The following is a 13,913-nucleotide window of genomic DNA, read 5'->3' on the forward strand; positions in this document are numbered from 1 at the left end:
ATTCAGCCACTGCAACTCACCGGGGCACAAAAGGTCCTTACACTGAGCTCGGTCATTCCTCAAGAGACCTCACCCAGTTTTATAGCGCAGCCCATCCCATCAATCAGTGTATCTCTCAGCGCCGACAGGCTGGACAAGGGCTCGGCTCTGCTCCTCGCGACGTTTAATCCCCAGCGCCGAGTCGGCAGGACACCGTAGACTATTGGGTTCCGCTCAGGCATAATTCCATCATTACCATTGATTTGTTCGCTCACGCTCCCCACGGTGCTTTTAATCAACTCTCCATCTTTGTGCCTTCACACCTTTACGCTTTTCATGATTGGCTCTGCTACCTTCTGCCTCTGCAATGAAATAGTACCATAGAAATCCGCCTGCATCTTACATACATTAACAATTCCATTTCTTCTCTCTCTGGTCCAGTGAAGGGATCTCCCTCTCCCACAAAGGCACCACTGTCTCTGCAAAGCGCTCCGGTAAGCGTGCGGGGAATGGCTTCTATTCATTATTTCTCAAAGTCCAGTACAATGGGTTATAATTAGTTACTGGCCTCCTTGGTTTACTCTACCTTCAAAGGCTCTTTTATATCTTAAAAGTGAAGGGAGATGCTGACATTAATTTTGGCTGTCTCTCCATAGTATTGTGCAGAGAAGATAAAACTAACACACAGGTAAAGGGAGAAGTAGCTCACTAGCCAAAAAAAAAAAAAAAAAAAAAAAAGAGTAGCAAATAGGGTCATCATCACATTCATTTCGTGAAAGTAGTGTGGTGTTGGAGAGAACTCATTAGCCTTTTTGTTCTGCATTCGCGCCACCATTTATCAGCGGCTGTATCACATGTCACAGCTACGATCCTTTCTGGCATCCAGTGTGGGACCAAAGGGCTCCCGGAGAATGCTGAGTTTCGACGCCAGGGCTGTGCCGCGTGATGCACTAGGCACTGTATTAATTGTGGCAGATAAAATTTTTTCCAATATACTCCTAAAGGGACACTCAATAAAGCAAAGTAGTGTGATTTACCAACTCAAAGAAGCATGGACAAATAAAAACACATCATGGGCCTGTTCTTCTTTCCCCTAAACCTTCAATAGTTTGTTAGCACTGAAAGTGTTTGGAAATGTTTGGGGAAAAAATTACCCTAATCAGTCCACAGCAATGTGCAGGCTGCTTTCAGTGAAACACTGAATTTTAGTTGTGTCTCAAGTGGCTGTGACCTGTCAAATCGTTAAAGAAGTCTGCTTCTTCTTTAAGCTATGACTCTGGCCACTTTTGTGCATGCATATATTATTCTCCACTGCAAAGTGCAGTTTGGGAGTAGTTTTAGAAACGTACTTGGAGCTCTTCCATGAGCAGCCCTTCAGTCTTTGTAGAAAATACCTGGACATTTTTTTTGTAGCCTGGTAAAATTGGCATCATACTAATAGGGTCTTTTAAAAAAACAATGTATTGAACTCCCAGCTGTGAAAGCTGAGCAGAACTAGGTAGAAAGTTTGCATACATCTAGACACATACATGAGTATATATATATGAATGTACACACACAGCTGGAGGTAGTACACGTGCATATGTTTCATAGTCGCACACAAACCAGAGCATACAATTTGTCACTGCTGTACTGAGGACACAAGTTCAGGTCCGCACCGCGAGTGTGCTGCGTGTGGGTCTCTGAGCAGCTGCCAGCTGATGCCTGTCCACATCTCGCACCAGCGCAGAAATATGTGGGAAGGGAGAGAACTGCAGCCTTGTTCAAGCAGCAGAAGTTGCAGTTAGCATTTTAATACATCATCTAAGAAAATGTCTCGTGTTTGAAAGCAGTACACATCCGCCATCCCATCTGAGCACAGGGGAAATGCTTGTTTAAATAGTTCGAGCATCAGAGCAGGACGTGCGGAGGCTGATCCCGACCCTCTAGACTCAGGCAAGTCAGTTAACCCTGTGACTCGACTGCTGAGAGCAGCAGCGTTTGCTTACCCCACAGGCAGATTGTGAGGATTAATTAATATTTGCAAAGTGCTTTGAAGATGAAAAGTAGCATGTTAAGTACTATAAAGTATTATTAATAGTGATAACAAACCGATAATTTTGGAGTATGTAAGTCTTTTCTTAACCTTTTCTAGCAAGACCTTTCATTTGAAACAGCTGAAGAAGTCATACAACTATAGCCAGAGTGTCTGAGCCCCTGTTTTTCAAGGCACTGGGGAAATGCTGATGGAGCAAGGCACTAAATAAGTACAAAATACATTCAATTTCACCTTAAAATAAGCTATGATATGTTTTAAAATACAGTATGATACAGTGTACTTTCCATGTACCAAGGTAATATGCCTGGGGTGATTCAGTCTGTTAAACGTGTCAGAGTGGAGCAGAACAGCTTTGGAAAGATTCAGGCTCTTTGTGTTTGGAGCCTGTGCTTTGCCTTCTACCAGCTGTGAATACATCCCAAAATTTCCACGTTTTCCATGTGTCCTGGTGATGGCTTCAGCCAGTAGCTTCCTGCTCGCCTGCCCCTAGCCGAGCCAGGGTGACCTGAGCCAGGGTGACCTGCGCGGTCGCACTGGGCACAAGCATTGCTGTAGGAGGCTTAGCAACCTGAGAGCCTCCCCTTGGGCCGTCCACAGCCTGTGCTGCCCAGGGAGAAATGCCCGGGCTGCTGGCAGTCCCCTCTGTGTGCAGCCACGTGGGGAAGGTCGGGGGCAAGCCGTAGTGAGGTGTAGAGCGTGGGGCTGCATGTTGCCAGCCAGGGCTCCTGCCCGTACCCATTCGGATGTTGTGCCGAGAAAGTCAGGCACTGAGAGCAGCCCCAGGCAGGAGGAAGTCTGTCAAGGTATTAATTGGAAACAAGAAACAGTTCAGCCTTCTATGGCCCAGGTCCTTAAAGCCGGTTTTCTGGCATTATGAAAAATGCTTTCCCTCTGAAAACTTTTGAGATCTAAGAATTTTGTCTGGAGCATAAACAGTAGGACTCTCATGAAGAGTAAAATTTATTTCTTTGCTTGATAGGGTCAAGTAACTCTAACTGGGATTAGCTAATGTTTCACAGAGCCTGATGTTTTTGAGGCTAGGGAATCCCTTGAGGAAGGAAGATATCCACGTTTGATGAGAAGCTTCTAATAAAATTAGATATTGCTTCTGAACTTATCAAAGGAAAATGGGAAGCAATGAAAATTAAAAGTGTAGCTCTGAAATCTTGTAGAACCCTGACAAGATAATGATCTGGCATTCACTGGCCACAAGTTTTTCCTCGTTCTGCCCCATTTCCCATGCACACACAGTCCTGCACTCACAGCCCCTGCTTCTTTCTCCAGTCAGATGACTTCAGTTGTCTCTCTCTCATTTCCCCTGTCAGCAGACCCACCTCTACACTCCCCCAGGCAAAGAAAAAAAGAGAGAGGATGAGAGAGAGAGAGAAAAGAAACAAAAGAGAACAGCAGTCAGGCTGGGGTAACTTGCCAAATCCCAAACTTTCTCGGATGAGTTATTACTGAAGACAGGAATCACCAGCAAAACAAAGGATAATCTCCAAGACAGCAAATATAGCTGTCCTATTCCCTTAATCTCTTTCTGAATTATTAAGTGAAGACCTGGGACATTTCCGAAAAAGCAGGACTTCTTTTATGAGAGGGAAAAGGCTTGTGGCTTTGACAATTTGTCTGTGGTCAGAAGGCAAACTCTGGGGCCAGTGTTCCTTATGACTTTTACATGAACAAAATAGGAGACAGTAAAAGTAGAAATAAGAGAAGATGTTTTGAAGAAGGGGAAAACACTTCCACCACTGCTAAAAATATATGTTTTAACTGTTTGCCTTCCTCTTTGCAAGCAGTTAAACTTTTCACTCTAGGAAAGATCAGAAATAGGAGAGCTTTTCAGACTGTGCTGTATCTATTTTCTGTATTCCTGGACCGTTCTTTCCTCATGCAACCTTCGTCTGAATACTTGCTTGCCAGAGACACCAAAAGAAATTGTTTGCATTATCCTTTTCTTTTCATGGGATTCTCCCAAGATAAGCTCTACCATACTTGATAGTGGTTTCTAAAAACAAACTAGCTATGGGGGGAACAAATAGGGAGGATACATAATGTAAAATTCAAGTGAGAGAAGTGATTTTATTATTGCCCAGTGTACAACAGAGATATAAAATCTAGCTGTTCAAAATCTGAAATTTGATCTTTCTTTTCGGTTCATTGCGCATGTACTCTGATACCTGAAACTCTAGCAAGGACACTGCTCAGGTTTTCTTTTTCCTTTTCCTCTCCCCCCCTTTTTTTTTTCTTCCCTCCAGGTGACTTTAATCTGTAATATCAGCAATAATCACTGTGGTATTGTTGCCTAGGCATTCTTGAAGAGTCAGAAGTGGACTGTAATTGAAGAGTTCATTACCAAGATCAGTTGGCTCCTTGATTACAGTGGCAAGGTGAAATATATATCCTCACCAAAAAGCAACTGCTAAACCTTTAGAGAAGTCACCCACTTTTCACTCTTTTTCATTAGGACCCCGACAAGCTTGTCAGCAAAATTAAAGGTATGTCATTCACATCGTGCATGCATTGCAAGGGACTATAAACCTGCCAACCTCTTTGATGAAATAAAAGGGTTTTATTTATGATTCATGTAGGAATATGAGGTTATTTTTATTCTGTCAGTACACTAATAATCAGACAAGAGCTCAGGAAATGAGAAGGCAAACTGACAGGGAAGGTTCTGATAAAGGGGAACCCTCTAGGGTATTTTGCCCCCTTTGTAATCTCCTCCTTTTTAGTGAGAGGTTATAAGCATGGCATAGCATGATCTTGCAACTAGCTTGGCTCGTAGGAACAAAGAGAGTAGCTACCTAGCAGGACCTGCGGTATAATTCCTCAAGAAAAATACTTCCACCAGAGAGGTCTGCATTGCTGTGGTGATGTGAACAGGAGCGTCCGGTCTGGTTTTCCAAGAGCACAGTGAGTTGCAAAGATACCCTTCTTTTCTGCTTGCTTTCCTGCTGGGCAACACGACTAATCTTAACAAAAAAGGAGACTGTAAGCCTCATACAGAGCCATTGCAAATTTGTTACCTATTTGTTTTATACTAATTTGGACCAACCCAAAACAGAACATTTTCCAAGCACCCCCAGCCTAGCTGAACATGAGATACAGCAGCACAGTACAGGGAGGATGGGGAAGTAACTCCCTTCGCAGTCCCTGGTCAACATCTTTGCTGGTGGAGGAGCTAGGTAGCAGGCTACGTTTCAAAATGTGTCTTGTCCTGGATGTTTCAAATGTTTTGGCAGTCTGCAGCTGCTTCTGTTCCGTCCTAGCTCAGTGAAGCTTCTGGAAGTGCATTTTGTGCTTACTGGTGTAAGCTGTCATTCATACTACAAGCGCCACCACGATTACAGAAACACTCCTTGTGAGTAAAAAGGTATCACTGCGTTAGCTGGCTGGCCTTAAGTACAGTAGTTTGCTGAACAGTGGTGTGCTGGCAGGAAAACACAGACTAGCAAAATATATGCGGGATGAAGTGAAACAAAGTTCACTGGAGGAAAGAAAATAATACTAATCCTTCATTCAATAAGCAGTGAGTTAAGTACATTTTGCATGTTGAAGAAATGTAAAAGCAAAGGGAAGAAAGCACACATATAAAGGTGGCAGGACTGCCTTCCTCTCTAAAGACAACATATGGGGCATTTAGATATTAATAATACCAGGAGTCATGCCCAAGCTGCTGATATAAAATGCAGCCTCTGGTTTAAGGTTCCACAGAGTTTCAGGGTGTTTGAATTCCCTCTGATCAGAGAATCCTGCTGAAGTGAAGGGATGATGTTAACATTTTCATGCATTGTTTAAACCATTGAATAGACCTACAGAGGATTATAACCAGTGTTTAAGAAGAGATTACATTTACTCTCCAGATTTGCGATCTCTGCCATAACTTTCCACACTCAGATTTGTGCCTCACAGAGGTTTGAGAACTTTGGGTTTGGGTACATGGGGCTGGCTCTGAAAGGATGAGTCACGATCCAAGCAGCAGAGATGCCCTGAGCAGAAATAGTCTGGATGTTGGACCTACAGCTAGTCTCTGTGGCTGTCTTGGGTGTCCCCACAGCGACATCTCTTCCAGACTTGTTGCTTGTCCTACACCATCCCACTGATGCTAAGATTAGGGGTAAGTCATAAGGCATGTACAGAGACTTACTGCACTGCTGCCCACTCTGTTTTATGTGTTCTGCTCCAAGCAGCACCTGAAAGAGATGGCAAGCACGTTTCCCTCTACACGCTCCTTCCCTTTTCTTACCCTCATGGTGCTTTCTGGATAGTCACCTGCTTTCTTTTCCCATGGAGAGTCATGGAATCAGCTTCTCTTCTTGTCAGCGTTTGCCTTTTTTTATTATTATTATTTTTAGCAGCTACAGCAAAACAATTTCCAACAATTTAAATTTAAATCTCTGGATGGCAAACCATGGTGCCATTAGCAAAGGAGCTTCAGGACAGAGGCAGGATTTGACATTATTTTTTCAGTGTCTTCTCAAAATTTGGTTAGATGTCAGGTGCTGGGAGCAGCAGGATCCTGCCATCTGCACAACACTTGGTGCTGGTCCTTCTGAAGAAGCAAACCAACAGGCAGGAGCTGCCTGGCTTTATGACTATGCTGTAGTATTGGAAGGACAAAGAGAACCCCAAGGTGCTGCTGTCCCTTTAAAAACCTCCTTTCTTCTATGGACTCAATGATTTCTGATAAAGCATAATTTTATTTCTCTGAGCTAATTATGAACTGCTCTCTTCCAAAATGTTGATCCTTTCACACAGCCAAAGGCATCACCAGCAAATCAGACCCAAGATTTGGGGGCTGTGATACTGCACCGCTATTCCCCGTAGCAGCCGAGTACTTCTCCTTGTACCTCTCAAGCCTGCCATTGTGCTGGAAAGTAGAGCAGGTAACTACTTCATCAGTCCGAGATTTCATTCTCATGGAGCACGGAGGTTCATTATACTTACTTTATCAGCAGTAAGGTTTACTGCCGAATCCATGAGAGATATTCATGTGAAACATGAGCAGAGAGAGAGGCATTGCATCTTTTCATTAATAAGCCCTCTTCTGGGATCCGGCATTAGTGAGATTCAGCGGATCATAGAGCACAGGGGTATCATTTTTACATGATTACTCTAAATTCTTAAACCAGAGGCTTAGGAGAGAGGCTTCGCACAAAGGCAGCCGTGGGAATTGTTAAATGATTGGCACAGCACTCGCGATGGGCTGAACCACTCTGGGTACCTCCAGTCATGGGGGGTACCAGCAGGCATTTCATTACCTGCCATCAAGGGAAAAGTGTAAAAGAGGGAGTCTATCAGACAGAGGAAGCTGAGCTAACCCTGTGAAATGTCTCTGTAGTTCTGTCTCTCCTCCTGAACAAACCTCTTGCCATAATACTTATGCAGGGCTTCATCACACCACCCAGGCTAAGCTGTTCTCTTCCCTTGCTGTGTCTTTGTGTCTAGGCTTATTTTTGGCCTGTCTGATCCTACCTTCTTTAGTATGGCTACCAAAATAATCCCTACGCAACCTCCACTCCCAAATAATTAACTGTTGACTGAGCAGAGGGGTCATTTAATTCCACCAAATGTGATACCTCTGAGATACATTTCGTACACGTGAGAAACTGTGGGTGGCCCAGAGGATTGGTACACAGCTAGCAAATCTTTGCTAGGTTGTGAGGCTGATGACATTAAGAGAGAAAGGATCTGGAGCCCTTTTTGCCTACATTGTTTTCTCATTGTTTTCTCGTGTCATTACATGTTCCTTCTGTGACTTCATGCAGCTCCATCCAAAAATATTGCCTTGTGCTCCCTGTGTCTGCTGTTCAGTTCTGTCCTGCCAGGCTGCATGCGAACCAAAATCAGAAAGCTGATGTGGCTGAAAAAAAACTCTTTGTTTTCTCCTAGGATTAGTCTTCAGCTGTGTAAGTTCCTCAATCAGTTCCAGAATAGAGATGCACAAATGCTTATCCCAGCATGAGAAAAGAGACTCCACAGGGACTGAAGGGACTGGACTGCTTCTGTCATTGACAGTGTCAGCTTGTATCAGCCAAAAGTTTTGGCTGAGCTGTGGCTTCTACACCCCATTTAGAAAATGAAGACATTACTAATTCTTTACTTCTTACGTGTCCACGAGGATAACATTGCCGACATTTGCCATGAGTGTTAGCAGAAATGTAATTCCTGCACTAATTCCTGACTTGCTGAGGTCTAGCTGCAAAAACCTCCAGTATCCCTCCCAGTCAGTGCCTGAGCCTGATCACTGTTTGCTGGAGATTGTTTTAAGGTCTGAAGCTTAAAAGATAGAAGAAGGGGAAGGAGAAAGGGAAGGAGAAGGAGAAGGAGAAGGAGAAGGAGAAGGAGAAGGAGAAGGAGAAGGAGAAGGAGAAGGAGAAGGAGAAGGAGAAGGAGAAGGAGAAGACCGGTGAATTTCCAGCTTTGGTACAACAGATGTATGAAACCTAAGAGCCGTATTAGAGATTTCTGAGGTATCTTGCCATAAATTATTCTGGGCCTTGGTATAAATCCATTGATTTTCAGGTTTTTAGTAACAACCGATTGTAGGCAGAGATGCTCCTCTTTGAGGGGACTTCATTCGATCTAGTGCTTTCTGCAAGTCCAAAAAGAAGAAGGAAAAAGGAGAACCAAGAAGGTGAGGTCATGTGGGGCGCTGAATAATCCAGATCAAACAGCAACGAACACCCGATTAGAAGCCAACACATTTCTCTTTTCAGTATCTCTGAAATTGTTTGGCAGACTTAATTAGAAACAGGTGCAAGCTATAATATTTATTGCAACAATGCATCATTTTTGTCTGTTTCCAAGGTCATCGTTCTAGCCAATAGGAAGCCAGCAACCCACAGGGAGTATAACTTAGTCTATATGGGTAAAACGTGAATTACTTAACCCTTTATCTAATGGAATGAAATACAACATTGCACAAAGCACAAAGCTAACAAAATGGAAAATCCTGTGAGAAATCTTTCATGATAACAGGTTCCAGTGAAGTAAGTGACATCACCAGCTGAGCTAATAGCCAGCCTTAGGTAAAATGGAGTAGGTACAGATAAGGAAGGAGAAAAACACATTTTTTTTACTACTTCTCTTTCAAAGGCCTGGGTTTATGTGGAATTTGCTGCAGTAGGAGGCCATGATTGCATGTTATCTAGTGCCTACTGTACAGTTGGGTCTCATACGCTGTGTTCTGCTAAGCTTTAGCAATCTATTTCTTGGGCAGGGTCTGTCTCCAGAGCCACCAGGCTGCAGATGCACCTGTACAGCGGCGCCCAGACACCGCCTCCTTGAGCTGCCAGTTGAGCGTGCCAGGGCTTTCAAGCGAGAGGAGCTGGGGAGGTAACGCTGTTGATCCTTCCTGCCTTTAAAGACAGCAGACTCAGAGAGATGAGATCCGTGTACTTCAGTGCATCTGAGGGTAAGTGTCCCAAACATGATTTCACCTGGTCCCACGGTGCTTGCTTTGGTTAACACTGGCAGTGCCCTTGGTTACGAAAAAGCCCCGTTTTCAAAGCTCGCACTTAATTTCCTCTTGTGATTTTTTCTCATAATCTTTGTATGAATTCTTTGTGCTTTTGTGATCATTTGGGAATGAAGATCTTCTCTGAAATTCTATTTTATTCCTTTTAAATGTGACAAATACAAATACGGAAACAAGGCGGCATACGTTAATAATAGAGATGTGTGACATTGTGGGATTTTTGCCTTTTTGCAAAAGCCGCAAGAAGATGCCAATATTTCTGCAGACGGAAACTATTTTTTCCACCTTCAAATCATCACACAGCATAAAATCCGTGGCTGTTTGAGTATTGTTGGGTAGATGCTGAAGGTACCAAGGAAATGTAGACTCCCTCGTGACAATTTATAAACACTGGCTCCTATCTTGTTCTTTTGACAACCACAACTCCTTGAAAGGCACCTCAGCATCTAGTCATCACCATTGTCCAGATTAATTGTGATATTTCTATGGTGAATTAATAATATCCTCCATGATCTCAGGAACCATTCTTGAAAGAGTGCCATCCATCTGTTAAATTTAGAGGTAAAACAATATAAGCACATGATGCTGATGGATCTGGGATTAAATTGTGAGCAAACATTTATTAAGACGCAGATCCCGCAATGTTTAGAGAGCTCAACAGAATACAAGCTGATGATTAGAGAGGACCCATTCTCCCCCACACCTCAAGCAATGTCCCAGCACTGAATCCTTGAGAAGTTCAGACCTAGTTGGAGACTTTGCAGCTCAACATCCTTGCTAATTTTCTTCTCTTCAGTGCATTTAATACCCCACACATTTTAACTGTGCCGGGCTCACGCCTTGCAAATCCTTTTAACAGTAGGTTGGTAAGCCTTTACATCATTCTGTGCATCACAGGATTGCTTAGATAATCTGTTTCTTGAAGTATTTGTAAAATCCCCTCACCGTAATTTCCCCTGGCTCACTCTCTTCTCCTCCCTAAGAGTACAGAGCTGATACAGGGCTAGCTCTGAACCTGCGAATCTGTGCCAGTGTTATCACTGAGGCTCCTGCCAACGTGTCACAGGTGTGCACAATGAGGAACATAAGTTAGAAAGGGAGTTTGTGATTGTCCAAAACCAGCTAGGATGGCAGCTGCCATCGTGCAGAGCACCGCTGGCACCCGGGAGCCAGAAAAATTAGGGGAGGGCAGAGGAGAGCCTCCCTGCACGTTTAAACATATTTCAATCCAGTATTTGCACAGTTCTTCAGAGACACAATGCGAGTAAATGTGGGGGGATGTGAATGAGCAATGAAGGCTCCTGACGGGGAGCTGAGCAACATGTAAAATTACCAAGCGAGCTTGGGACTTCTGTAAATGCACTGAGCACGCTTGGAAAAGGTAATGGTGGTTCTGGGAGGCTCTGCTCAGTCATGGTGTTTTGCTTTGTGTCCTGGCTGCCAAACCATACTTGAATTGTATTTTACTGGGAAGCAGGCAGCTCGAGTTACAGGTGAATGGCTGGGTTAGCTGCCTCAGTCTTGGGTCATTTCTGCATTGTACTTAACTGAATAATACCTTCCCTTTCTTCTTCTTCTTTTTTTTTTCTTTCTTTTTTTTTTTTTTTTTTTTTTTGCTCATTGATCAAGCTGCTTTTGAGAAAAGTGATACTTTGCATATCTGGCTAAGTGCTGTTAACAGCCTCTGCCTGCGGTTTGTTAAAATTAAAAAAAAAAAAAAAGGAAAAAAAAGAAGTGTGATCTTGCTGGAGAAGTAATTTGCTTCTCTCCAACCAATGATGGCTTGCACTTTATGCAAATTGGTATCTAGGGACAACAAATCCCATTTAATACATATGCATAGTTCATAAAAAAAACGACGTGAGAGAAAGAGAAAAAAGATAAAGCAACGAGTCAGCAAAAGAACAGGTTCCGAGGAAATTTATTGTCCCAAATTGGACATTTGTAACAGATGATGTGAACAAGTGTTAACTTTGTTTTCAGCAGCTCTTCACGTACATTCACTAGACATCACACAGATTATGTTTTAAGGATCTGAACTGTAATAAAAAAAAGTGTCTGTGGGCTTTGGAGTGTTGTGTTCCATATGGTTGGGGAAGTGCGGAGTTATTGCGACAAGCATCTTGTGAAGCTCATTACGCACGGCGGTGTTAGATGCGAATTGCTGCGCATCGCTATAGGGTACGTACATGACATCCCACAGTCAGCAGATAGCAACTGGAAATGAAAGATATGAAGGCACAGAGTACAGCTTCAGGGAACATGTTAGACAAAACATCTGCTGGTATCAGAAAGCTGCATTATCAGATCATTGTGGCCATGAATTTTTTATAAAGACATTTTTTTTTAAAGCTGCAACTTTGAAAGTGACATTTTGCGAGAAAGTTTTTGATTGAAGTGTGATGTCAGGAGAAAGGCCAGTCTAGTTTATTATCTGTGTAAGAGCCAATATTGGCAGCCTGAATCGACTCCTTTCTCCAAGCAGTTGGGTTGGCCATTCACTACAAGTGCTTTTTCCCTTCCGATCCTGATGGCTGATAAAACCTTGACCCAGACTGCAGGTTGTAGCTTTATTACCAGGCTCCTCAGCAAGGAGCTTTCCAGGTTTGGTTCCTGAAGGGCTACTTTCTGGCGTGGCTGGGGCACCACTGAACAAAACTCAGCAGGAATGCAGCACCTGTGTGTTGGGGAGATGGAGCACGGCGTGCCTCGAGTGCAAAGCACCGAGAGGCCAGCTCAGCCTCCTTGCCTAATTCCCACCCGAGCAGGGCCTGCGCTGTAACGCTGAGATCTGCTGGCTCTGTCAGGGATGGCCACAGTTAACAAGGCTGTCCGATGTTGCTTTCAAAAGCTTCCCCTGCCCAGGGGCTGTACTTGGGGAGCGTTGCTGTAAGCTGTGAACATCTCAGTGCTGAGAGGGGCCTCCTACCTACTTCACATTCCTAACATTCATAAGGGCGGTGAGATGGCATGAAATGTATGTGCATATTGGAACTATTTACATTAAATGGCCAGGCGTTTTCCAGTCTCTTGCCTGTCCTGCCCAGCTATGAAGTTTTGTTTGTGTCACTTGTACTGGAGGGTAAAGTGACCTCCTCCTCTGCAGCAACAGGTACCGATGAAAACCCTGTCCCTTGGTGACCTGCAGTTGGTCTCTGTCTCTTCAGTGAACTCCCTCAAAGCCGTGCATCTGAATGGGAGCACACTGACCTCCCAGGCCTATTCACAAGTGGTCACCTCAAAGAGAAGACCAACTATTCCCTGATTTTTGGACCTCCTTCCTAAGCCTTCTCCCTGTCTGTGTAAAGGGAGGGTGGGAGAAGAGAGGGCCACGTCCAAAAGCATCAGGACTTATGAAAGGATTTTGTTGTCAGCGGCTATTTTTTATGTCACACCGTTCATTAATGCAGTGGGGGCTGCACAGAAAGCCAGAGGCAATTCACGCTCCATTGCTGATACTCAGGGAGTCTGAAAGCAGGCGAGGGATTTTGCTGGCCTGACCTGTTGCTGAGCGAGGCAATTGTCAGGTGAGAGATATCGCTGCTGCGAGCAGCTGCCGAGAGAAGCGGCGCTCCCCGAGATGCCAGCCCACGCAGGCCACGGCTGTAACATCCTTTTCCCAACTGCTGCCTTTGAGTAGCATTTAAAAACAGCAGGCCTGGGATATAGGACATGCAGATCAAGGCTTGGCTGTGTCGCTAAACAGCAGCTACATCGGGCAGGTAGTTCAGTGCCCTCTCCGCTGTATAAAAATAACCCGTTCCCTTACGGGTTTTTGTGATTGCTTCCTTAGGTCAAGATTTTAGAAAATACTAGAAGATAAAACTTAATGAAAACAGAAGCAAACCAAAGCTGAGTAGTTTCAGTTTTTTTCCTATTTCATTAGTTTGGAGCTATATTATGAACTGAAAACTTTGATGCTAAACTTGCTTGTATCTATGGAAAGAAAAAGCTGAATATGGATCTGCATTTCCCAGGGACCCTGTGCAGCAGCCTGGCTCACATCTGTGCACCCACATGCAAGGTTCCTAAACCCCGGGATGCTCTGGGTTGGAGGGGGACAAGGAGGAGATCTGGCTTTAGCTGAATACTGCTCATCTAGGACATAGTTTTAGCTAAGAAAACACAAAGCAGAGGCTGGTACATTTTTTTTTGTTCATTAAGAATGCGAAGGCTTTTCTCTCTGAAGCTTATGCTCCTGTTTTGGCCGCACACCCACACCTCCAGGGGGTGCCCACCTCTGCTGGGCTCAGTCACTGCTTAGCTGGGAACTTGTCCAGGCGAGCTCATCTCTCCAGATCGGAGACTTTTTCCTTTGAACCAGTGTCCCAGTGCCCTGAGAGGGAGCACCGTGAATTTGAAAGAGGAGGCTGGGACTATGGCCCACCAAAATGAGACATCAACCAAACTTCT

General features: G+C 44.2%; 1 protein-coding gene across 4 annotated transcripts in view; it reads left to right on the plus strand.

The window, feature by feature from the left end:
- The window catches only part of LOC106016886 (uncharacterized), a 538,115-nt gene that overhangs the window by 496,997 nt on the left and 27,205 nt on the right, over positions 1 to 13,913 (plus strand). For 3 of the 4 annotated variants that reach the window (XM_072035211.1, XM_072035213.1, XM_072035212.1), the window contains 4 exons: positions 4,276 to 4,515; positions 6,779 to 6,906; positions 7,913 to 8,493; positions 9,243 to 9,437. In XM_072035211.1, coding sequence (XP_071891312.1) covers positions 9,407 to 9,437 — 31 coding nt within the window. In that variant the 5' untranslated portion in view covers positions 4,276 to 4,515; positions 6,779 to 6,906; positions 7,913 to 8,493; positions 9,243 to 9,406. Of the gene's footprint in view, positions 1 to 420; positions 474 to 4,275; positions 4,516 to 6,778; positions 6,907 to 7,912; positions 8,494 to 9,242; positions 9,438 to 13,913 lie in introns of all 4 variants that reach the window. The other variant, XR_011807933.1, reaches the window with a different exon arrangement.

Source organism: Anas platyrhynchos, chromosome 3, assembly GCF_047663525.1.
Source record: "Anas platyrhynchos isolate ZD024472 breed Pekin duck chromosome 3, IASCAAS_PekinDuck_T2T, whole genome shotgun sequence".
Taxonomy (NCBI): domain Eukaryota; kingdom Metazoa; phylum Chordata; class Aves; order Anseriformes; family Anatidae; genus Anas; species Anas platyrhynchos.